The sequence below is a fragment of the Pinus tabuliformis genome, chromosome 3_1, assembly GCF_031772625.1.
Source record: "Pinus tabuliformis cultivar Carrire ecotype Pingquan chromosome 3_1, CPIR1, whole genome shotgun sequence".
Lineage (NCBI taxonomy): Eukaryota > Viridiplantae > Streptophyta > Pinopsida > Pinales > Pinaceae > Pinus > Pinus tabuliformis.
This window is the reverse complement of record NC_142301.1, coordinates 428953537-428979552: the sequence shown is the minus strand read 5'-3', so window position 1 is coordinate 428979552 and position 26016 is coordinate 428953537. Positions and strand designations below refer to the sequence as shown.

Below are 26016 nucleotides of genomic sequence, written 5' to 3'. Positions count from 1 at the left end.
GTGACTACATCTAGAACAACGAAAGAAAGTAGTTTAACCTTTTCTTCTAGAAGATAGATGAGATAGAGGAACTTACTTGCAGTCTTTCACTTCCTAAATCTCTCTTGAATTGCTCCCATCACTCCCACTTGAACGAAATCAACTCGAAAAGTACCTGCATCAAGAGAAACAGAAACAAGAAACGATCAAAGCATACATGATCTATCGATTATAAAACAATGGAATCGAAGTCATTGAAATACATAATCATCGCAGATATGAACAATCATATGAGAAAAGGAATAAGCTCTTTATTAATGTAGAAGGAAGAGTATCACCCAATACAGTTCGATCCTGTGCCACTCCTCCAGCTTCAGTTCAACCCTCACCACATCAAAAGCACACAACTCAAGCAGCATAACATTGCTTAGCATAAACTCAATCCTCAAACAAACATAATTTCCTTACAAACTTCAGATTCTAGCCCCCTTGATCAGTGTGATGAGTGCTCAATTTATAGGAAATGGAGGTGGTTTTGTCATAAATGAGGGTATTGAATGGCTTTCCAATCTTGGAGTTAGTTTCCATGGAGCAAGGGATGAGAGGATAGGAGGTTAATGGATCCTTAACCTATCCAATTTCGAGCTCATAGGAGGAGATAAGAGATGGGAACCTTCCAGAATCATCTAGAATGAAGGAATATTCCCATAACCCTATGCAAATTTTTCTCAATCTCGCTTAGTGCAGGCTAAAGAGGGCCTAAGTGCATTGCAGTGTAGGCCACAGTGGGCCTGCTTGCTCTACAATGCACTGTCTCAAGACTTGGGTTGTGCTGGTGTCCCAAGGAGGCATTTCAGGAAGGCTTTAGGCCATGAAACTTTCATAGAAGGAGGAATTCAATGAGTTGACGTCTCTAGGGCATGTAAAAATTTAATTAGGGTTTTATGAACCCTAAAAGTACCGATCTGAATGTTGGGAGTGATTTTACCAAATAGACCTGTAACACACCGAAATAATTGATCTAAAATCAAAAAAGAAATCCACTCACCGAGATTATTTACAAAATTTTATTAAATAATATGTTATATATATGTGTGTGTGTGTTTTCTTTTCTTTTTTGAATTGGTATTTGATAGATTTGAGTTTAAGAGATAATTCTATTTTTATTTATTTATTAGTATTTGATAGATTTGGGTTTAAGATAGATTTACATTGTATTGTTTTTTAAATGTTGTCATATACATATATACATACGCAATTTTCATCTTCATTTTCAGTCTTCTATTTTCATATGATACATACAAAACATAAACATTATTAAATTCTGTCTAAAAATGTTATGAGTCACCAACCATTGCAACTACGGGTTCTATAGGAAACCTTTTCTTGTACATGATTCATTAACAATTACAGATCTTCATTGTACATTTAACTTCCCTTGCATCATTATCAGTTGTCATCCTAGGATTTATTACACTTACCCATAACCACACTCTCAATGCACCTGCATTAGGATGATGTTGTAGAAAACCTTGAGAAGCATATGCAACAAGGCTAGTTTGTGTTATGTGGATTTTTTGGAAGTTTTAAAGTCTTGTATTATGTGGGTTTTTTGGATGTTTCAAAGTCTAGGTTGTATGTATGTTATTCAAGTCTCTTTATAGTTTGATTCTGATTGTATAATTATAATATTTTTCATCCATCTTGATGTTTTTAGGGTGGAAACATTAGAAATAAACTTATAGGAGAATTTTTAGCAACATGACTTGGTATGGGGAAATGGGGTTAGACAACTTCCTAAGATAGTTTGAGGCATTAAATGAGTTTTTTTGGGGTAACATGTTACCGCTTCAACGCCTCACCCCCTACTGTTGTTTTAGACTCAAAGACCTTTCCAATGGTGCAAGAATCATGTCCATTAGAGTTTATACACAAAAGTTATGTTTCTTGAAAGTTGACCTATTATGATTAACCACCATAATTCGAGAGGATGCCACATAAACCCATGTTACTCATGGAAAAGGGGATAGCCATGTAGGCAGTAGGAATAAGACTCTAGAAGGATCAATTTTTAACTCATATTAAGGGTTCAATGGGTTAAATTTAACTCATAGTTGGATATTGGGTTGTCTTATAACTGGGCCATTATGAGGAAAATGGATTTGATTCTATTCTAGTGGATTTGGTTCCACTGTAAAGTAGTTAAGAGTGGATATAGAGAGGGAAGAACAAAGAGGGCTTTTGTTTTATAGTAATTCATGGGACATAGGTCTTGCTACTTTATATTTGCATGTAATATTACCTTTTCTTGATATGGTCTGCCCATGGTATTGACCGTGGTATTTTTCCATTGTATCGACCCATGGTATTTTCCTTCATTTTTCGAGGGAAAACAATAAAATACAGTTTCTAGAGAGTCCATCAAGCCTATAAAAGGGGATAGGAGCCTAACAGTAGGAGCATCCAGAGTTTTTTATTTCATTGAGAACTTGGCGTGGCCGGTTCTAGGTTGATCCCGAGACAAAAACCCCACGGTGACATTTGTGTTATGGATCCATCCAAGATTCACAAGTGGGCTTTAGTATCTTATATTTCTCATTGTTGAGCAGTCGTGCATGCTATTTGAAGGGGTTCCAATATTATTGTATGGGCATGTGTTATTTTCAACTAATAATATAAAAAAAGGGATGCTTTTCTAGATCGTGTCTATGTTCTTGTTCTTGTTTAAAGTTTAGTTTAAATTAGAACACTAAGTGTCCTACATCTGTTGAAAATTTTAATGTTTGGGATCTTACAGTGGTATCAGATTTGTGCATCTTGTCAGCTTGCAGGATTATTGCAATTAACTTCGGAGTAAATTGAAGATTTTATGAGAAACTAGTATTCGATGATTCTCTTTAATCCCCTAGCTAGAATCTCGACAATTTCGATGGTTTTCTATAATTAATCTAATTAACCAATTATTCTTTTGGAATTACAGGTGATTTTTGAAGAGCCCCCATTGTGTGTTGCAGACAAAATATGTTATTAAAGAGGGCACATATTATTCTGAAGAGTCCACATTGTGTGTTGTAGACAAAATATTTTATTAAAGAGGGCATATATTATTTTGGCAAATTGTTATTTTAAAACGTCGAGAACTATATTATACCAAGTATTTAGCTTGGTTGAATTATTTTTTAAAAGCCATCCATCACATTACATGAAGGCATGGTGTATTATTTTAATGGCCATGAAAATATTAAGAAGGGCCAATGTTTAATTATTAGAGGCCGAAAATGAAATTCATGCTTATGAAAAGGACCGTGAGAATAGAATAAGACATCGAGCCATTAATTGAAATGGGAGAATATTTGATTTACCTTTGCACAGGCTGAGCATTTGAAACTGAAGAGGATCAATGACAGAGAAGAGGAGTTGGAGGGCTATTCTTTTAGTCGATTTATTGAGGCACCCAATGATTTGGTGATCCAATCTTTGAAGACTTATATTAAGCCACTAGAGGGGCTGATTAGAGTCATTTTCTTTTACTCTCTCAAGATTATTAGAAGTCGAATCTGGGGGAAATCGACTTTTTGGAGGCCGATAGCAATCTTTGGGAAAATCGTGTGCCCTCATCTGTGAAGGATGAATTTATCTCAAACAAAGGCCAAGTGTATCTTTAATTGAAGGCTAAACCCATAATAACTTTAGCAGTGAAACGAATCTACCACGAATCTGACCCACCATTATATTTGGAGATCATATTCTGTTTTCCAAAAATGTTGGAAAGGCGGAGGAGACAAAGCATGAATTCACACACAAATCACACGACTTGCAGCTCTTCTATTGATCACACAAAACATGATACTTACAATAAACCCGATGAAGGGTATTTATCCTTTTCGACTAGCGACTCACCTAAAATATCTTTATATGCAGCCACACACTAAAAGTCATCTATCACTTAACTCGACTTGACTCAACACTCAATCACTCAATCACTCAATTAACTGACTCTCTAAGTTTATCCAACTCCTCATGCAGGAGTAATTATCTTTAACACTCCTCCTTAATTACGACCGCTAAACTAAAACATGACTCATGACAACTCAAACATGCCTATTGGTCTATGTCTTAGTTAGGATTACAAGACCCAAGTTTCTTCTATGAAACTCAAACACATATTGTGCTAATGGCTTAGTAAATACATCAACCAATTGATCACCAGATTTATAAGGCTTCAAGTGAACTTCTCCATTTCTTACAAGTTCTCTAATAAAGTGATATCTAGTATCAATATGCTTGCTCTTTTGATGAAACACACTATTCTTGGATAGTGCAATCGTTGAGGTGTTGTCATAATATATTGTTGTTGATCCTTGTTGTTTATGCTTGAGTCCATCAAATACTCTTCTTAACCATACTGCTTGACATGTTGTTGATGTTGCTGCTACATATTTTGCTTCTGCTGACGAAAGTGTCACAATGGGCTGCTTCTTAGATGCCCATGAAATCACACCTAAACCAAGATGGAATACAAAACTATAAGTGCTCTTCCTATCATCCAAACTTCCTGCAAAATCATTATCTGTGTATCCAATCAAATCCTTCTTTTCTGTGCTTGCATACATTATGCCACAATCTCTAGTTCCTGCTATGTATCTCAGAATTCTTTTTCCCGCACTCCAATGTGTGTCTTTTGGAGTCTCCATAAATATGGAAATCAAACTCACTCCTTGCATGATATCCGGTCTTGTAGCTGTGAGATACATGAGGCTGCCAACCAATCTTTTGAATAGAGTTGGATTGACATTTGATCCTTCATCATCCTTGCTTAACTTTGTACCTGTTGCAACTGGTGTAGGGACAAGTTTGCAATTTTCCATCCTGAATCTTTTCAACAAATCTTTGGGATAATTATTTTGACAAATAAAAATTCCCTTTTTAGATTTCTCAACTTCTATGCCAAAAAAATATTTCATGAGACCAAGATCTGTCATCTTAAATTATTTCATCATGGCTCCTTTAAATTCATCTATCTCAAAATCACCTGTAAAAATCATGTCATCAACATACACGCAAACAATCAAAATTTGTCCATGCTTATTTACCTTTGTGTACAAGGTAGGTTCAGTGTTGCTTCTGCAAATCCATTCTTAATCATGTAGCTGTCAGTTTTGCTATACCAAGCTCCAGGCGCTTGCTTCAGTCCATAGAGTGCTTTCTTCAACCTGTAAACTTTCTCTTCGTTACTTTCAACTTCATATCCTGGAGGCTTCTGCACATAAATTTCTTCTTTTAGAATTCCATTCAAGAAGGCTGATTTCACATCCATTTGATATACTTTCCATTTGTTCTGTGCTGTTGTGGCTAGAACTGTTCTTACAGTATCCAATCTGGCTACCGGAGCAAACGCTTCTCCAAAATATATTCCTGGTTGTTGAGAGAATCCTTTTGCTACAAGTTGTGCTTTAAATCTGTCAATTTCACCTTTCTCATTCAACTTTGTCTTGTACACCCACTTCACACCAATGAGATTTTTGTCCTTTGGTAAATCAACTAAATGCCATGTATCATTCTTTTCAATAGCTTCAATTTCTTCATCCATGGCTTGCACCCAATTTTCATCTCTGATTGCTTCTTCAAACGAAGAAGGTTGGAATGACAACAATATAAATTTGAACTAACATCCTAATCATCATTAATATCTTTCCGACTTCTCATCTTTCTCTTACCATTCCTTGATTCGTCCCCTGATTGATTGTTGGGAGAATCTCGATCTGTAATTCTTCTTGAAGATCCATGCTACTTTGAAAACCTTGGAGTCCTTGTTGGTGTGTCTATGTTTGGTGTCTTTACCTGTGATTCTTGTTGCTCCTTTTATGTTACATCATCTTCTTCCATCAATGGCACGTGTGCATCAGTTGTTTTGTCTACAATTCCATTCCATGACTCTTGTTCTTTGAACACAACATCTCTGCTAATTATGGTCTTCTTTGTGACAGGGTTATATAATTGGTAAGCTTTTGATTGCTCACTATAACCAATAAATATGCATTTTTCACTTTTATCATCCAATTTTCCTATTCGATCTTTAGGCGCATGCACATAAGCTACAAATCCAAATACTCTGAGATGAGTTACGCTGCAATACATACCTGAACATGCTTCTTTTGGTACTCTGTTCATCACACTCTTTGTAGGAGATCTGTTGATCACATAAATAGCACATGCAACTTTTTCTGCCCAATACTCATTAGACAAGTTTCTGCCTTTCAACATGCTTCTTACCATGTTCATAATTGTCCTATTCTTTCTCTCTGCTACACCATTCTGTTGCGGTGTGTACCTGGTTGTAAACTGTCTTCTGATTCCATGTTGTTTGCAGTAATCATGGAATGCCTTTGAGTCATATTCTCGACCACGATCTCACCTCAATACCTTGATCTGCCAATCACTTAGGTTCTCTGCTAAGGCTTTGAATTCCTTGAACTTTGCAAAGGTTTCAGACTTCTGCTTCAAGAAGTAAACCCAAGTCTTTCTACTATAGTCATTAATGAAAGTGAGGAAGTAACAACTTCCACCAATCGACTATGTCCTCATAGGTCCACACAAGTCTGTATGCACTAGCTCAAGAGGTTTCTTTGCTCTGTATGGAACTCCCTTTGGAAAAATTTCACAGTGTTATTTTCCCAAGATGCAACACTCACATGTACTAGCAGTTTCTTTGATGGGATGTAATCCTCTGACCATCTATTTCTGCTGCAACAATCTTAACCTAGAAAAGTGCAAGTGTCCAAATCGAAAGTGCCATAACCAATAATCATCCAAACATGCATTTGTAAAAGAACCGACCTGATCATTGTAATTCATAATGAGAGGAAAGAGTGTATTCCTCGTCATCTACAACTTTGCTATCAGCTGCTTTCTTGGGGGCTTGTCATATATAACACATTCTTGACCTTAAAAGATAACTTTGTATCATTTCTGTGTCAATTGACCAATACTTATCAAGTTATGTTTGAGACTAGGAACATAATATACCTCTGATATTGTCTTTGGCTCCCCTTGCTTGGTCAGAATGTTTACCACTCCTTTGATAATTACTTCCACAGTCTTGTCAATCCCCAACTTTATCCCTATTTTCACAAATTGATCGAAATTTGCAACCAAATTCTTGTTCCCTGTTATGTCATTATTGCACCCATTGTCTAACAACCACACACTATCAGAAGGCTCATGCATGGCATGGCAAGCTAGGAACATGGAGTTAGTACTCTCTGTAGTGACATTAGCTGTGTGGTTCCCTTGGCCAACTATCTTCTTCCTGCAATCACGAGCATAGTGACCAAATTTATTGCAATAATATCATCTCACCTTTGATTTGTCAACTCTTTGATTATTGTTGAAGCTTTTATAGTTGGTTCCACTTTCATGTTCATGCTCTTCTCCGCCATCTCTCTGACCACCATATCTTTCGCTTCGGCCTCTGCCTCTCGATCTACTTCTGCATTGACCTCTGTCTCTTGAAATAGAAACCTAACTTTTGAAAGCGGTCTCTAAAGTGGAATCCTTATTTATGTCTATCCTTACCTCATGCGATAGAAGTGATCCCATCGGCTCATCAACTATCAATAATGTCAAATCCTTGGCTTCTTCTATGGCTTCTACCACCACATCAAATTTGGTAGACAAAGACCTCAGGATCTTCTCAACCACTGTTTGATCTTTTATGTATTCACCATAAATCTTTAACTGATTTACGACAGTTGTGACCCGATTCATGAAATAATCAATGTCCTTTGTCTCCTTCATGTGCAGAGTTTCAAACTCTCTCCTAGTATTCTGCAACTTAACAATATTGACTTTGGCCATACTTGTATAGTTTGTCGCAAAAGTATCCCAGGCTACTTTTGTTGAAGACATGATCATAATCTTCTGGAACACTGCTCGGTCCACTCTCTGTTGGATAAGCTATAATGTTTGTGCATTCTTCTTCTTGTCTTTCTTCCATTGTTCCCTCTCTATATTACTGAGAGCTTGTTCTTCTACGTCATTCTTAGGTTCTGAAAACCCAAACTGGACATAATCCCAAACATCATGTGCTTTCAAAGTGGTCACCATCTTAATGACCCACACATCATAATATTTCCCTGTAAACGGTGAGAAATGGGAGTGGAAATTTGAGAAATCCATCTTTCTCAAAAAAATTTCTCTTTGAAAAAAACCCTAAATTTCTCCTTTTTATAATTCTTTTTTAAAATACCCCTTTCAATAAAACCTTAATATTTAATAATAAAAAAAACTTTTCAAAAACTCTTAATTATTTTATATATAAAAATAAATCTTAAAAAAAAATCCTTATATAAAAAACAAAAACCTTTATTTTTAAGGTGCTCTCTGTTTAATAAAAAGTTTCCACTCAACGTGTATGAATTCAACAGACTTTAAAATATAACAAAAAAACAGCGTTCGAATCTCTTTGTATATGTTTTAAAGCACGCGTATAACGGACTTTAATATATAACCAAAAAACAACTTTCGAATCTCTTTGTATACATTTTAAAACACACGAATAACAAGCTATTCGTGATTATGTACCGCGTTAGATTTTTTAGGACGCTAACGCTCCTCTCGTGATGAGAACATGTATTTAACGCACTTTACATTGACAAACTGCAACGTTAGTCCGCTAACGCCACGAGAACAAGGTCGATTTGCACGCTGAGCCTGAACGCATTATAACGCTCTGTAGATAAATTACATAGTGCGCACTAACAACGAGAAAAAAATATTTCTCCTCACACGGATTCCTGTTAATCCATCCTCCCTCGTCACTCGGATTCCTGTTAATCCGTCCTCCCTCGTGACTCTTTGGCTGGAAACTTTGGTTGGAAAGGAGGAGGAGACAAAGCATGAATTCTCACACTAGTTGTAATTGCAGTTCTTCTATTGATCACCAAAACATGATAGTTACAATGAATTTGGTGAAGGGTATTTGATTAGTGATTTCCCTAAAATATCTTGACATGCAACCACATGCTAAAAGTCGTTTAACTCCAAACACTCAATTACTGAATCACTTAGTTAACTTAAGTGACTCTCTAAATTTAACCAATTCCTCATCCAAAAGTAATTATCTGATTTTAACAGAAAAACTATATTCGCCACCACCAGAATATTATAGTAGAAGCTATCCCTGTGGTTTTTGAGAGGGTCAAATTACCATATCCACAGTGAACTTCATACCAACATGGTGGTTTGAGGGGAGGGCTAGTTCTGTCCGAGCCGCATTGTAGATAAAATTCTCAAGGGTTTGAGGCCGAGTTGCTTGTTTCTTCATATCTGAAAGAAGACAGGACTATACTTCTTGTTGGCAGCCGAGAACTGTCATTACTGACTGAGAATTGAGGGCATTTCTAAGGACAAATTCTAAAATTTGGAGGTCGATTTCCTGAGAGAAGACCGACCATTTCATTGTTGAAACAAAAGGTCGAATTCATAATAACTGGAGACCTATTTTCAGGGTTTCAAATTGTTAGTTTTACTGGAGGTAGGGAGAGATATCCAGTTCTCATAGCAGATCAAACCCATTAATTATGAGGGTCGATTTACAGGTAGAATCAATAAACGTACCCATTAATTATGAGGGTCGATTTACAGGTAGAATCAATCAACGTACCCAGTAATTCTGAGGGTCGATTTACAGGTAGAATCAATCAACGTACCCAGTAATTCTGAGGGTCGATTTACAGGTAGAATCAATCAAATTTATTTCAGGGCCAAGTTCTAATTTGAGACACCTCTCTTTCCAAAATTGAGAGGGAGGACGTGTCACGAAGACGAGTATCATTGCTTATTGGCAGAGAGTCAGTTGGAAGTTTTTCAAGTATCATTGCTTATTGGCAGAGAGTCAGTTGGAAGTTTTTCAGTGGTCATTTATTGTGCTACAATGTGGCATAAATTGGTTGGTTGGGATGACTTTGTATTGCCATTGTGTGATCGCAGTGCGGAAGCTGAGTCACAATCCAAGGATACGTGCCCCAGTACTAGATCACATGAGATTGGTCGGTCATGATTCATGGGCAGAAAACAAGTGCGATAGAAGTTCAAAATCACTGAATTTTTTGTTGATGGTATAATTCTTCAACAGCTGGAACAGGATCGAATTACACCAAGCTACGTTAAACATATCATCTGATCACTAAAAAACTGTTGAGAGCTTGTGCATTTATAATTTCTGGATGAATGAGTGATTCTAAGGAGCATAAAGGATCGATCAGGTGCAAATGCCATCGAAAGAATATAGTTATTAATTAAAGACCAAAAGCACTTGGTCGAAGCTTTCACCCTGAAAGAGGATAGTAAGTGTGGGAAAAAAAATAAAAATAAATAAATACTTTCGCTAGTACCACTCCAACTTTAGGGCGACCTTCCTTTGGATGTCAAGTTGAAGTGGAAGTTTCGAAGGCCATGTGGAGTCAAGGGGATAAAAGAAGCGAGTCTTTCAAGTGGATAAGTGATCATCATTTTCTTTTAAGTCTGACCTTGGAGTTCTGGCTGTAACCTCAGTTCAAGCAGGCGGAGCCCTTAGACCACTGCTCATCCACCACCAACGTTGCGTGTTAATTTCTTTTAATGCGTAAGATTACTGAAGCAGAGGGAGCGACGATTATGATCTCACAGGCGAAATTTCTAATTCCGTGGGCCTCAAGAGTGGCCACATAAATTTTGAGTAGGGTGAGAGAGAGACACCCCATAGTGACTCAGCCAAGGAGATTCTTCAGGTGTGCGTGGAAGTGTTATTTAACAACAACAGAACCACAATTATGCTATTGCAACATTAACTGGACCTAGCATTATAGTTTGTATATTTGCCTCTTATGAATAAATGTACCCCTGAGTGAGGCTATAAATAAAGAAGTTCTCCCATGATATTTATTTTATATTCATGTGCATGGAAGAATTATATTTTTTTTCCTGCAAATATAGTCATTGTTGAAAGGCTAGGAAGTTATTTGCTAGTAAAGATTTAACATGGCCAAAATTTGAGGAGGCATAGTAATGTTTGATGTAATCTCTCTGTGAAGCATATTCCCCTACTTTTGTATATGAGAAGATGGGTCGTTTTGAAGAGATCCTAGAAAACACTTAGAAAATTCTTGACGAACTAGTGAAAATATATGGTCCTTTACACATCAATACCTCCTTAGACCAAAATAATGGTCAAAGAAGCAGTGCTTTCTAAAAAACAGTCCATGCCATTCTGCAGTAAAAGCCCCCATCAGAAATGAAGGGAAGATAGGGAAGAGGGGCTAAGCTCTTAAAACTTGGATATGAACTACAACGAATGAAGTCAGTCATAGACCTTCATAAGTTGGAGGTATTAGATAGGTGTCTATCCAGGGCGGGGCAGCCAAAATCGAAGAAACTCAGTTGGGCTCTCCAGCCATCCACGCTTGCGTTAATACAACCCAAACTATGGGAGGATCCTTGTGAAGATGTTGGGGCTACAATTGCTTCTTGTCTCAGTAGGATCATAATTTTAACATCGCCACTACTGCCTTACAATATTGATATCATGACAGAGTTATTGCAACTGATAGTAGAAGCCCTTCAGGTGTTGAACAACATTGTGCTTCCTACCTTTTAGAAGTGGCGCAAAATCTTAGAACTCATGACAGAGTTTAGCTTTGACACATTCATGTTGAATCTGGAATGTGAGGACTTGATATTTCAGGTGTTCCAGAACTTTTACACCAGCATTACTACAACTCATCTAGGAAGTATCAAAACAAACATGCAAAAGATTACGTCCTTGTTTTAAGAAGGAGATGTTGACATCTACAAGATACTAAGATCCAAATTGTTGACCATTTGGAGAAACGAGCTAATTGTATCACCAATTGCCTAAGATCTAGTCGAGAAGTTGGTCATGCAAAACATAAAATTGCTTAGAAGTGTGTTGACTAAAAAGGATCTCAAAACGACTAATGGAGGAAGCAAGAACAAAGGTAGTAAAGGTTGCAACAAGAATGAATTAAGAAGGAGAGAACTATGCTTTCTTTGCAAGGGACCTTGGGCACTTAACCATTCATGTCCAAGTGATAAGGAGGAAACAAAGGAAAAATAGTTGGAGACTCATTCATATCATGGGGATTCATCCATAGTTCGGTTCATCGGTTTTCAGGAGGGCACCCTTAAAGGATCCAAGCAGTCAAGTACAGATGGTGAGCAACACCACAATATTTTTCAAAGAGACTTGTAGGACAAGCCGATGATAATCAGTTAGCTTGGAAAAGTACACATGGAAAGGAAGGAGGTAATTACTCGTAATAATGTGGTAGACTCTTACAGGACATCCATGAAGAGTATATCAATCAAATGTACATAAGAGTCCACTAGTACATCCATGTTGGACAACCAAGGAGACTGAACAACAGATTGTCCCCACAGGTGGTGAAGGCCAAGAATAAGACATTCAAGGAGACTTAAATGAGGAGCCAGTGATTGTAAACCAACATGATGAAGGGGAGCATGACATACATAATGTGCATGATGAACCATTCCTAGAGAGGCAGTCAAAGGCTCAAGTTGAAGTGGTGGTCGTAGGGCATTCGGTGTAGACAGGTACAAAGATATTTAGTAGGGCACCATAGTCACCAATAGAGGACTTTCAGGGAAAGATTGCACATTTCAAGACATATCTTATGATATTAAAGTAGAGAGTCAAGACAACTCGATTCACTACCTTAGAGGAGAAAAGAAAAATTGAAGAGCTCATAAGGGTATGTGTCGAGTCAACAACCAAGCTATCTAGTGTAGAGGAACGTCTCAATTCCCTCACAAGGCAGTAGGAAGAATACAAATGGGAGTTCCAAAGCAACTGTCTACAGAAGTACATAGATAAGGCTTACAACACTAACAACCCACCTTTATACATTAGGGAGAGCATGGCAGAGTTCTCCAAATGGATCATGTTGAGTGAATGGGTGGAGAAACATGAGTGGGGCATCAAGCAACATAAACATAATAGATTTGTTCCATGTGCAGGTATTCATATTTCCCACAACATGGATCGGCGAGAGATTATGAGTTGGTACTCTATTGATGGGATGATTCTTAGAAAGATACTCTTATCCAAGGGAATATCACAGCAGTGGCCCTTAGGCACATGTGGTGATGGAAGGTTGAGGTGGTATCATAACCCAGAGGTCCCAAGACTAGGGTGGCATTGGGATCCAGGTGGATCTATTGAGGGCAGGATTGGCTAGAGGATTGTCTGAGATCCAGGTATCGGAGGATCCATTACAGATCGTTTAGCATGGAAGCATGAGATAACACACTCATTTGTATGGGATCCTGGTATCAATATAAAAATGTTTCTATTGTGGATATAATTTGATTGCTTGATGGTGATCAATCTTTGGGCAAGAGGATTTGTAATATTCCATTTTCTTGATATGGTCAAAGTGGATGGAATTTTCCCATGGTATTGACCATGGTATTTTCCCATTGTATCGACCCATGGTATTTTCCTTCATTTTTCGAGGGAAAAAAATAAAATAAAGTTTCTAGAGAGTCCATCAAGCCTATAAAAGGGGATAGGAGCCTAACAGTGGGAGCATCTAGAGTTTGTCTATCTTGTTGTGTTTTTTAAAGAACTTGACGTCGCCAGTTCTAGGTTGATCCCGGGACAAAAACCCCGTGGTGACATTTGTGTGGTGGATCCATCTAGGATTCACAAGTGGGCTTCAAAGTCTTAGATTTGACATTGTTGAGCAGTCGCGCATGCCATTTGTAGGGGTTCCAATCTTATTGTATGGGCATGTGTTATTTTGAGCTAATAATATAAATAAAGGGCTGCTTTTCTAGATCTTGTCTGTGTTCTTGTTCTTGTTGAAAGTTTATTTTAAATCAGAACACTGAGTGCCCTATATCTGTTAAAATTTTTAATGTTTGGTATCTTACATTGCACCAATTACATTCAAAGAAAGAGAGTGCACAACAACCTCACCTTCCAACTAGATTATCTTCCAAAAGGGTTTCTTAGGTCATATATTGGTGTTATTGTGGTTTGTTAGTGAATTTTTTGTTTGTTCTCTATTTTCTAGATTTTATATATTGCATGCATACACAAAAAACAATAAATTAATAAATCTATGAATTTAAAGAAATTAATCCTCATAGTATAGATTTTGGATTTTCAATATATTTTTATTAACTTTGTCAATGAAATATCTATGACCATCTATGGCTCATAGTTATACAATGAGATTATTGTTATTCTTTTATCAAATTTTGATTTAATGATGAGACTTCTTTCCTTGGAAATGAGAATGCCTTGTCCCAATGGGTTTGGATTAACTTGTGAAGAATTTACTGTAGAAACCTACACTTCCATAGTTACAACAATGGTCTCTAGTACATCCACTTTCTTCCTTCTCTTTTCATAATTAAAATTTTATGATATTATAAATTCAAGAAATTGATTTGTTGTCATTTGTGTGGTGTTTTAATAAAACCTTATCTCCAATGTTTGTAGAAATATAATCTTTACAAGTTTCAAACTAATTTCGCTAATTAAATTGCTTAACATTATAATTACATTGTTCAATAAACTGAATAAAGAGATTATGTCTCCCTCATAACCTTAGATCTTCCATCTCTTACTTAAAAGAGAAAAGGTTGTACAATAAAACCATATAGCTATATTTGTTCTTTTAAATTGCAATCATTTTTAGGAAATCTATAAGAAAATAACATGTTGCATTAAGAGTTAAGAGTGCTAAGTGTTTGTAGAAAAATAATAAGAAATTTATAGTTATGAAATATGTTGATACAATAAAGTACATGATTGGTGGAATAAAACTTAGTAGATTAGGATCTAAATCCATTGTTGAAGATGTCACCTATGCTTATAACCTTAACTACAAAAAAATATTAGCAATATTAAGTTTCCTTTGATACCTTACTATACATTCTAAAATAATAAACAACATTACTTGTTTCATTTGATTAGCTTTATATTACAAGAAATCTTAATCTTTATATTACTTAAGCCACTTTTTGCATAGTGGCAAAGACAAAAAGAGTACTAACTAGAAAAAGAGTACTAACTAGATGAGGGGTGAGATTGATAATTCCAGCAAAGGAATCTCAAAGCTTTAAAACAAGTGAGAATCTCAAATCTTTAAAAGAAATGAAATTAAGATTTTACAATGGACATCATAGTAATATAGTGGATTTTAATTTTTTTTATCAATAATAATATTTTCCACAAACTCTAAATCATGTGAGGTACTACTCAATTTTCTTATATAAGTTTTTATTTAGATTTAGAGAAAAAATATTTTAAAGCATCCAATATAAGAGATCACATAAACAAAATAAAATGATTTAGTAATACTAAAGCTTATAGTAAATATATACAATCAAATTTTAATATTAATAGTTATCTTACATATATTACATATACAAGATTTAGATCCATCATTAGATGTCAAAATTATAGTTTTTTTTTAATACAAACAAATATCACATGATCTATAAGGTACAATTTAGCCAATCAATTATAAATTAGTTAATCAATTTTATTTTATTTTCATTCACAAAAATAACGTAATTAAAAACTATAATGAATTAATATTTTTTTTTAAGGGAAGGAAGTTAACTATGTTTAATTGCTAAAGCAATATCTATATTTTTTTATAAGATATAGAATAACAAGCATGGAAATAGTAACTGATGACATGGTTATTAAGTTTAAATTTAAATTTGATAATATATATATATATATAATCAATATTTATTAATATTTTATCATAATTTCTCATAAAATTATTGGTCAAAATTCAATCTTATTTTATCAAATTTTACTAATATTTTATCATATCTTTTCTTTAACACTTATATAAAATTTTATTAATTTCCTTGTATCTATCACCGTTCTACATATGCATTATTTATTTTTAAAAATAGTTTAAGGAGATGATGTTTTGACTTCGAAAATAATAGTGTCAGATTTTGATAAAATTTAATATAAATTTTTAGAAATATAAATTACAACTGTCAAGCTTCTGAATTTTAAATATCCCAAATATTTTTGACCACCATAAAAACATTCAAATATTCTCTCGATCAAATTTTTTGAAGAAAAATTCATCAAAATCTAATAACAAATCCTTTAAAAAAAAATTCTATTAAGCCTCATAAGGTAGCCAAAAAGATTACTCAATATAACAGAAAGGAGGAAATGATTAAGGTATTTCTTCTCTTTCATAGTCTTTCCCGTTAATTCATTTGATGGAGTAAATCAGACTACTGTAGTTGAACCAATCAGATATGAATGTATATTAGAAAGTGTTTTCTTTCTTTAAGGTGGTGGCTACGCTGAATATAAGCTACTTTGGTGCGTTGTTATATCATCGAATCCACTGGGACATTGAGGTGGTGATCCGAGCCCTGATATTTGGAGATAGAGCTCTGTTTTTTTTTTTTTTCATTAGGAATAATGGTGGTGATCCGAGCTCTGATATATGGGGATAGAACTCTGTATTTGTTGTTGTTTTTTAATTAAAAGTAATGGTGGTGATCCGAGTTGATAGGTAAAGATAAAATTTTGTTATTTTAATTATTTATTAAAAGCAAATCAGATTTAACAAATAATTCCACTGAATTAAATGGAATAATATTTTATTTTAATAATTTAATTAATTTTAATAATTACTAGGAACAGCAATAAAAAAATCAGTTTTTTTGAAATATAAATAAAGAATCATGACTTTATTTTATTTTAGGGATGGATTATGTATTCATATTTAAGAGGTTTAGTATATCATGTGTTTGTTTTTTTAAAGTGGGTTTAATTTTTGTAAATTACATGTTGACTAGTTGTTATAAGGTTAGAAGGGTAGGCATTCTTTTACAAGTAGGACTATAAGTTGACATGTTGTGACAAGGCTAGAAGAATAGATGTCCCTTTGGCAATGAGACCTCTTTGCTGATGTGTTTTTTGATGTCACAACCCTTGCTCAGTGATAAATTTCTTGCTAGGCATCAACTTCCTAGTTGTTGGCACTAGCCTAGGGATTTAGTGCTCTGAAGCATGTCCATACCACTCTCATTGCCAAGGATAGAATTTGCCAAGCAAATCTTTTGCCACTAGATTATTTGTCCAAATTATATGTTTAAAAATATCTCATATTCATTAAATTTCTTCATTTAAACTCTTAAAATGAGAATTTGAGAATTTCTTACTAGGTGTTGGCTTGCAAGATAGTGGCCTACACACATGGAGATGGATAAGGCTCACTAAAAATACTTAGAATATAATCATAATACTCTCAGGCATGTTCATGCCACTCTCACTTTTGACAAGCAAATGGGTAAAACTATTTCATACTTGCTAAATTTCTTGATTTAAATGGTAAAAAATGGTGGAAACTTTCTTACTAGGTGTTGGCTTGCAAGATAGTGGTTTACACACATAGAGATGGATAAGACTCACTCAAAAATACTTAGAATATAATCATAATACTCTCGAGCATGTTCATGCCACCCTCACTTTTGACAAACAAATTTTCTATCATGAGATTATTTGACAAGCAAATTGTTTAATCATAAAATGATTTACCATATTATATGGTTAAAAATATTTCATACTTGCTAAACTTTTTCATTTAAATAGTGAAAATGGTCATTTTAGTTGAGGAAACTAAGTAGACAAGCTGTTAGTTTTAGTTTTGAAATTCTAAAACAAGATTTGAGACATTATCATTATATATATACACTCTATATAAAAGAATTTTTTTCTAAAAATACAACCTAATTGTTAAAAGTTTTTTTTATAAGCATTTTTTTTTAATTTTTTCATAAAAAATAATAAAAATTGATCAAAATCATAGATATTAATTATATATTTAAATAACATTAATTGATGAGGAAAAAATAAATTCACCAAGAAACACTCAAAGATAGGAAAGAAAGAAAAAAAAAAAAGGTCTATCACCGGATTTCACTTAAAAACACCCAAAGCTGTAATATTAAAATGCTCCACTTGCTATATATTTAAACAAGTGGAGCTGCGACGCAGCAAGTCCCTGCGTGAAGTTGAGCCTGTCTACTACTGCTAAGAAGTTTTATACTGTGCATCCGAAAGTGAAACTTTTAGAGTATTGGAAAGAACTGAAGTTTTTAGGAAGCAAAATGTATCACTATATAGTCAATGGCATAAAACAATGAACTGAGTTTTTAAGAAACAAGTTAAGCAAGAAGCAAGTTGAGCCTGTCTATTACGTACTACAAAGTAGGGGAAAACACATTGATTTTTGCTGCATCGAGTTGCTTTCCTAAGAGCAAAAGGTAGGCAAAAGCCTTAATGACAAAACTATTACACACTGTAGTCGATCTGATTCAAGCTGCATCGAGTTGCTTTCCTAAGAGCAAAAGGTAGGCAAAAGCCTTAATGACAAAACTATTATACACTGCAGGGACACGGACATTGACTGTAGGCCGAGAGATACATGCTGTCTGTAGTTGAGCAGAGCCGGTGATGGCGGACCCGAATGCATATTTGAAGCATCCGTTGTACACCTGTAATAGAGAAAGAAGCGGGGAAATAAGACAATGCGTAAGATAATCCAAAAGAGATGTTAGTTTTTTTTTGGTTTCTTTTTCCTTCGTCTTTCGACTTTTACGATGTCAATGATCAGAAGAGTCATGAGAATAAGTGCTAAGAGAAACAATGCTGTGAGTTCAGTAAGTTGGCTTATGCTAATGGATTCCATGTTATATGAAGCGGGGAGGTGTTGGATGGGTCGTTCAGTAGAATCAGTCTAGCTTGGCAGGGGATAAAGCGGGGGTAAGGCTATAGTGAGGCAGGTCAAGAGAGCTGAGAGGGGGGTATCCATCCACCATACTTAATACTCACCTTATTTCGGGCACAAAAAAACCTCTCCTTTTAGTCGAGACAGCTTAAAATACTTGAGGTGCAATTAAGTGGTCGATAAGACATGGGGAGCAAATGGGATATGGAATGATGTATTTGGCGGTAGAAGTGATGTATCTGACATCGGGCAATCTTGGTGGTAGATCTAGGTGCAGAAATAATCTTGAAGATCAGATTGGATCAGGGCAGTATTTAATGATGGGCATATCGATCTGACATGGGGTTGAAATGGCATATGGCATGATGGATGTGGCGGCAGTAGTAAATGCGAAATTAGGTGCCCCTTTGAGTCTGTGGCGGTAGATGAAATATGATGAGTATTTAATGATGGGCATATCGATCTGACATGGGGTGCAAATGGCATATGGAAGCGGCAGGGCATATCGATCTGACATGGATGAGCAAGAAGCTGTTTGCAGTACTACTGGATTAGGGTTTGTTGAAGAGATCAAAATTGGACCCTTGGAGCAGGTCTTCCTGTCGGTTGATCCACCTCGGGATGAGGGTCCATCGCCCTTTCCCTTCGGGAAGAGTGGGGGGCGATCAGAATCCATGCAGCAACTGGAACAGCCGGTACAAAATCCTCTGATTCTGAACATCATTTGTAAGCAATCATGAAGTAGGATGTGTATGACTAAGGACACAAAACAAGTTTAAAAAAGTATGATAGAAAACATACATCGAAACCTTTGGTAGCTTTAGCTGAAAACCCCCAGCTCTTGCCACTATGAACATAAGACACAAAAGAACCAAAATTGAACCCATGAGACAATAATAAAAACCCTGACACATAGGAAAAACTCATGCCACAAAGGGGCACAACGAATCCAGACAATAAGGATTCAAAAGGTAAAAATTTAGGCAAGGAAGATAGATTACCTGTAAATGCAAGGAAGCTTGTCGAGGACAATTTTCCTCCAATTTCGTCTATCATTTCCTTTGCAGAAGACCTGGCTGCAAAGGAACTATTCAGAATATATTTCAATTAACAATAATAACATACATAAGTGCCAATTTACAGATATATGTTATACATGTTCTAATTCTAGAGTGAATAGGAAATAGCATTATTAATGTGTCAAGAATGAAGATTTGTAGCTTAAAACAAAGAGGCCCATGCGTACCTGTTGTTGCATGAACGGTGGCCATGAGGGCCTCAGCAATAGCAAATTCTTTACATTAAGGTTTCTAGACATCTTTTGTATCTTAGATCTGATCTACAATATTCGAACAGAAGCAACTATCCGAACTATTCCTGAAGTATGTTCCAACGTTTATCACTTTCACCCAAGGTTGTTCCTTGAGTTGATGATTATCTTGAAGTCTCCTGAGGCTTGCTTCAGGGCTTAATTCAAGTACAAAATCACTGGATCAAATTATGTGTCTTGATACAGATCTGGAACCTCTTTTGAGCTTGTGACTAAGGTATGTTGACGTCCTTTTGACCAAGCTCAAATTCAGAGGTTTTTAAAATCCTCGGAGGTTAGTTATTGTACGAGACAAGGACTAATGCTTATAAAATTAGAAGTCTAAAATTCATAATCTGGGCAGTTTACTAAAGGCATTAACATCTGATAGATCCTTAAGTCAGTACAAGAACATATTAGCTTCTAGTGGCACTTCCTTCATCAGCATAACAAGATAAGAATTGAAGTTTCGAGATTTCATTGTACATCTGAAGCTTGCAAGTCTGCTGTGTTTGATTGATTACCATTTCAATTTGAATAAATCCCGAAATTCAGAGGTTTTTAAAATCCTCGGAGGTCAGTTATTGTATGAGACAAGGACTAATGCTTATAAAATTAGAAGTCTAAAATTCATAATCTGGGCAGTTTACTAAAGGCATTAACATCTGATAGCTCCTTAAGTCAGTACAAGAACATATTAGCTTCTAGTGGCATGGGAGCAAGAGAGGAGACATTCCCCATCAAGTCTCCAGTCTATTACGCACTACAAAGTAGAGGAAAACACATATCAATATATAGTCAATGGCATAAAACAATGAGAGCATAATCATGATGACAAATCCAAGGCCTTCTAGGAATATATATGGCTCCAACCAGAACTGGGATCAGCATACATGGGCCACACCAGCTTATTTCTTGGGGCTTTTTCATTTCATCAGGGCTTTTTCATTTCATCACAGAAAGCTGAAATAGAGACATTCTAATATATGTGCTGACTCAGAGAAGGCATCCCTGGTGACTAAATGCGGAAGAAAGCACCAAATAGCTTCCGGAATTAGCAAAGACCTTGTAGGAATATATATGGCTCCAACCAGAACTGGGATGAGCATCCTCAGCCTTAGAGTTGCACAAACCTCTAACCACTCTTACTCTTTATCTTCCACTGTTTGGGAGATAGAAGGAAGGAAACTGGGATGCCCTGGCAACTGTGATACAATGTGGTATCACAGTGATTACTGTCACCAAAAACTAAAAAGAAACTTAAACAAGAATGCAAAGTTTTATTCATATGCTATAATTTTCAAGGCTATTTGAGCTCCTAATATTTTTGCACACAGTATGAGCACTCGGCTATGCTCTGAGAGAGAGAGGGGAACCAATCACCATACTGGCACACAGTCCACCTCAAGGAGAGGTGAAATTCTCAATCCAATCCATTTTCAATTAATGATAAAGACAACGACTAACCATCAAGAAAATGTTCAGTTTATCAACTTGCATTTTACATGGACAGCAATTTCTTCCCTCAACGAGGCCTCCAAGAGATTCCCACAGGTCTCTCTCATCCCTGTCTCCGGTTGCTGCACTTACAAGCAACCCAAACACATGACAGAAGCGAAACTCTAGTCAACTTGCACTCTGCATGAAAGCCAAATGCTGGTTTCTTCATAAAAAAATTGTTCCATGAATAGAATTTTCATGTTTGATACTAGAAGTTCTCTTTGTGAAAGTCAAATCTTGTGCTGGTTTTGCGAGTGAAATCGAGTGCAAGCTGCTTCAATTCGTTGGTAAGAGCAGGAGCACCACAGTAGAATACCCCTGCACAAATACAGAAGGAGGCTTATTATGCATTTTAATAAGTAAAACAATAGCTATAAACCTTGCATAAATCCCTCGTAATCTTGCATTTATTCACTTTTAGTTTTTTCTCATTCTCCATGTTTAATAGATCAGGGTCTACTATGGATCTATTCAATGAAGGAATTTACTGTGTTGTATTTCTGAAAACTTACCAACTCTTTCATCTTTGTGATTGACTGCAACTTTCTTGAACACGTTCCTCCAATTTGGTTTGGCAAAATGGGTTTTTACCTGCAAGATATATGTATAATCATGGGCATCAAAATCACAATCCCCAAAGATTCTGAACATAATAAATTCATTCAATACATACTGCTTGAAACCTCTGACACAGATATGGATCCTTAACCGAAAGACCAAACTTGGGTATTAGGAAGGTACCCACTATCATTATACAGATCAATAGCCAGAAAGACAAGACATGGTCACAGGCAAAGTACCCTTTATCATTATATGGATACTTGAAATCTCTCTCTGACACAGATATGGATCCTTAACCAAAAGACCAAACCTTGAGTCTGAGAAAGGTACCCACTATCATTATACAGATTGTTAGAAGAAGAGAACATGGTCGTAGGCTAAGTACCCTCTATAAACAGGGGTTATTCTACAAAGTATCGACTATGGATCTTAACCAAAATACAAGACCAGGGCTTCACAAGGTACCGACATTATTATATGGACTCTTAACCAAAAGACTAAACTCAGTTCATCCCAAAGGTCATAAATTTTTCGATCAACCAGATTGTTAATAGAATTGTTCAGATTACTTACTCTTGTGCCTGATACAATGTCTACACCATGTAACCCAATAGAAATATGCACGGTTTGTGTTGAAGGTTTTCTTTTTATGTTTTGATCCGTTCTCCAGGTGATCGCTTTCTTCATCTTTCAGTTTCATGTTGTTGACAAGGTCCTTCACAATGCTTATGAAGGGGGTAGCTCCAATGCCTAATCCAACGAGAAGAAGGACATCATATTTCCTGTAGTCTTGGGCTGGTGCCCCATATGGCCCATCGATCAGCAATCTTGGGAAACTGCATACATTAACAGATTTCAGAGACCCTTGGATTGAAAATTTCTGCACCAGAGATTATCAGAAAGGCACTGGAATGACATGGTAGTTCTAGCTTTACCTTGGATTGTTTTCTCCTTGCATGTAATCTGCTCTCAAGAGACCACTTTTACCACTTCTTGGAGGTTCACAAACCTGGTCATCACAAAACAAGTCTTAGATCAAAATACATCGAGATATGATGCATTCTACAATTTAGTATCAAAGAGATTGTAACATCCATCTCGAAAAACCAACCGGACTGGCCCAATGGAAAGAAAAAAAAAATACAGGAACAAAGGCAGCAATTGGAGAAGAGCAGATCCATGTAAGGTTTTCCCAATTATATATATATATATATATCACACCATCATAAACCCCTCTTAACTCTGGATTTTTTAAGCACCTAGAGATTTGTATCTCCATTTTTTTTTGATCTCTCGGTGGTTCATATATCCAGAGTTAACATGCATCTACAGTAGCCCAAACCTTTCTAAACATAGGTCTGATATGCACTTCAAAGGCTGTGAAGCTCAGTGACGCATATCTCAAGCCATAGTCGCACCTCTCTTCCCACTAGGTGCAATTGAATTTTGGATCTACTATGAGGTTTGAAGTATACCCAATATAACCGTAACTGGCCTACATAGAGTGGAATCCATAAAAATTACCCCAGCTCATGAAATCCTGGCCTAAAATTATAGTTTGTGGGCTGTTGCATGTACCAATCTAAAAATGTCTAAAGATCATATGCATTAGGTAGTAGCTTTGTGTGCAGTTCGAGGACATAAGCTAAAACATGTGATCTATGACATGTTAAAAGCGAAAATAATGATAAAAGTCAATTACCTGCCATAATAATGTATCAGGTTTCTTCACAACCCGAATCAAATTTATGATCTCTGGGGAAGGTATTCTCCACCTGCATCCAGGAGGCTTTAGTTGTTGTCTAGCATAATTGCTTATGATTTGTCCACTCGCATTATCATGGCGAACATCCTTCAAATAAAATATGAAGGGTTTCTGGCATGGATGTCTTGTCACGGGCCTGGTATTGAAGGCATATGCTGTAAAGTCTGCTCTTCTGTACCAATTCAAGAGTGTCCTGGAGGGCATCTCCAACTCACGAGGGGAAAATATGGTTCTGAAGATCTGAACTGCATAACCCCATGAGACTGATATAGACCATTCACGCTCTTTATCATAACAAATAGACTGTTGCATTATTCCAACTGAAACTAATTTTGCAGCTTTGCTTAAGTGCTGCAGTGCCTTTACTCTGGTCATGTTTGGGAATATAGGTTCCACAACATCCAAATGGTGAAGTGACACCAAGGAAGTTAAAGGATGAGCTGCCAGTAATCCGAATAGATTACCATATACATCATACTGCAACAAAAACAGCAATCAAATATAAATAAAAATAAGAAAATCAACCGATGTCAATAAAAATAAAAATGAAAGTCGAAACTTTTATCCACCTTGTGGGCCCTACATGACGGCCATGCCTAACACCTATCTCCCTAGCATAACACATGCAAGCTCTACAGGTTAACAGCTGTGATCAGGGAGATTGAAACCAGTCTAACTGATTAACAGCTGTGATCAGGGAGATTGAAACCAGTCTAACTGATTAACAGCTGTGATCAGGGAGATTGAAACCAGTCTAACATCTGTAATCAGGATGGTATTTTCAAATGGGAAAGAATGGTTTAGTAAACTAACTAGTATGCTCCGCGATGAGCCGCCTCACTAACCTCGAATACGACTGAACACCCATGTAGCAGCAGATTCTGCTTTCGGTTCTTACAGCGGCTTTATAAGATATATATTAGTATACCCTGTAGAGACAGAAACAAGGGTAGTGAGAGCAGATCCTACAAAGGCAAAGCAAGAAGGCCAAAGCCAGTCGTAGGAGAGAAGCAAAGACTGACCTCCGCCCTGCAATAACAGATCCGTAAAGCTGCTACTGTTATCGCCGAACTGAGCTGTGAAACTGAAAGTCTGTCCATATATCGAATGCCTAATTTCTGAGCACTTGCTATGCGTCGTCTGGCTGCACCCAAGCGCTCCAGATCTCTGAAGCCTGGCTGTTGTGGTTCACGCTAATAACAGAAGACCCTTATCTTGGCCATCTCTAGGCTCCTAAACCCCCTAAACAGGTATAGCTCTGTCCATATATCGAATGCCTAATTTTTTAGCAACTGCTATGCGTCGTCTGGCTGCACCCAAGCGCTCCAGATCTCTAAAGTCTGGCTGTTGTGGTTCGCGCTAATAACCCTGTCGAGCCTCTGAGAGAAACCATATACATAACAGACGATCCCCCAAGTCCGAAGCTAGGGTTCCACCTTCTTGGCCGCTAGGAATATCGAACGACAGGGTTTTGAACCCTGAACGCAGAAGTGCTTCTGCTCCAACTAACTGAGCTCCCCCGATCACATGCCGCCCACTCCTCGGCCGTTTCTCCTTTCCCTCTCTTCCTTTTGTTCCCCATGTGAGCTACGGCCGATCCGTTCTCTGAAATGGAAGCGAAAGCGAGGGGGAAATTAAGGACGGCCTTGGCTCCGCGCATTCTGAAGGCGGCCCGGTCATATGCGAGTGCGGCCTCTTCGCCGGTGACGAAAGTGCCGAGCCAAACCCTGGCCCCCTTCCTGGCGGGGTCCCTGATTTCAGCTGCGAATTTACCCCATGGCCGCTTCCTCACTCCTCTGTAGTGAATTCCATTGTTCTTTTCCACTATGAACCCCCCTGCTCTTCAAATGCTTCGCACAAAACCGCCCCTTCCAACTGACCTAGGGTTTTTGACCTCTGTCCCATTGCAGCCAGGAAACCGTCGTTTTCAGCTATGAACCCGCGAAAAACCCCATTGCAGAACCAGGAAACCCCAGTGATTAGGGTTACAAAAATAACAGAGTGATTGTATATCAGATCTTGATGCTAGTGATTAGTTCTTCACCGGACACCTCCCGCCATGCAAACATTGACCGTACGGCCGACACCTGCGA

The 26016-nt window shown here is 36.8% G+C and overlaps 2 protein-coding genes across 5 annotated transcripts; both read right to left on the bottom strand.

The window, feature by feature from the left end:
* Positions 1 to 18153: 18153 nt before the first annotated feature.
* LOC149187588 (uncharacterized) lies at positions 18154 to 21219 on the bottom strand. Of its 3 annotated transcripts, none has more exons than XM_089411394.1 (4): positions 20035 to 21219; positions 19790 to 19864; positions 19590 to 19635; positions 18154 to 18555 (listed from the first exon to the last, which is right to left on the bottom strand). In XM_089411394.1, the coding sequence occupies exons 1-4, from the start codon at positions 20057 to 20059 to the stop codon at positions 18399 to 18401; spliced, it is 303 nt and encodes a 100-aa protein (XP_089267520.1). In that variant the 5' UTR covers positions 20060 to 21219; the 3' UTR covers positions 18154 to 18398. The 3 variants fall into 3 exon arrangements, with proteins under 3 accessions (XP_089267520.1, XP_089267519.1, XP_089267521.1); XM_089411393.1 differs by having other exon boundaries at positions 19790 to 19860; XM_089411395.1 differs by lacking the exon at positions 19590 to 19635 and having other exon boundaries at positions 19790 to 19860.
* A 138-nt stretch (positions 21220 to 21357) lies between these two features.
* On the bottom strand, positions 21358 to 25356 carry LOC149187587 (uncharacterized). Of its 2 annotated transcripts, none has more exons than XM_089411392.1 (7): positions 24946 to 25356; positions 24737 to 24852; positions 23861 to 24400; positions 23094 to 23167; positions 22732 to 22994; positions 22110 to 22188; positions 21358 to 21915 (listed from the first exon to the last, which is right to left on the bottom strand). In XM_089411392.1, the coding sequence occupies exons 3-6, from the start codon at positions 24296 to 24298 to the stop codon at positions 22118 to 22120; spliced, it is 846 nt and encodes a 281-aa protein (XP_089267518.1). In that variant the 5' UTR covers positions 24299 to 24400; positions 24737 to 24852; positions 24946 to 25356; the 3' UTR covers positions 21358 to 21915; positions 22110 to 22117. The 2 variants fall into 2 exon arrangements, with proteins under 2 accessions (XP_089267518.1, XP_089267517.1); XM_089411391.1 differs by having other exon boundaries at positions 24769 to 24852.
* Positions 25357 to 26016: the final 660 nt, after the last annotated feature.

Excerpts from the sequence above, each read along its gene's own strand:
- LOC149187588 (XM_089411393.1), bottom strand. The coding sequence starts at position 20,106 with ATGTCTAGAAACCTTAATGTAAAGAATTTGCTATTGCTGAGGCCCTCA. Across the intron at positions 19,636-19,789 it reads AAGCTTCCTTGCATTTACAG|TGGCAAGAGCTGGGGGTTTT; the intron begins GTAATCTATCTT and ends TTATGTTCATAG. Across the intron at positions 18,556-19,589 it reads AAGCTACCAAAGGTTTCGAT|GTGTACAACGGATGCTTCAA; the intron begins GTATGTTTTCTA and ends TCTCTATTACAG.
- LOC149187587 (XM_089411392.1), bottom strand. The coding sequence starts at position 24,298 with ATGACCAGAGTAAAGGCACTGCAGCACTTAAGCAAAGCTGCAAAATTA. Across the intron at positions 23,168-23,860 it reads CTGATACATTATTATGGCAG|GTTTGTGAACCTCCAAGAAG; the intron begins GTAATTGACTTT and ends TGTGATGACCAG. Across the intron at positions 22,189-22,731 it reads ACATTGTATCAGGCACAAGA|GTAAAAACCCATTTTGCCAA; the intron begins GTAAGTAATCTG and ends TATATCTTGCAG.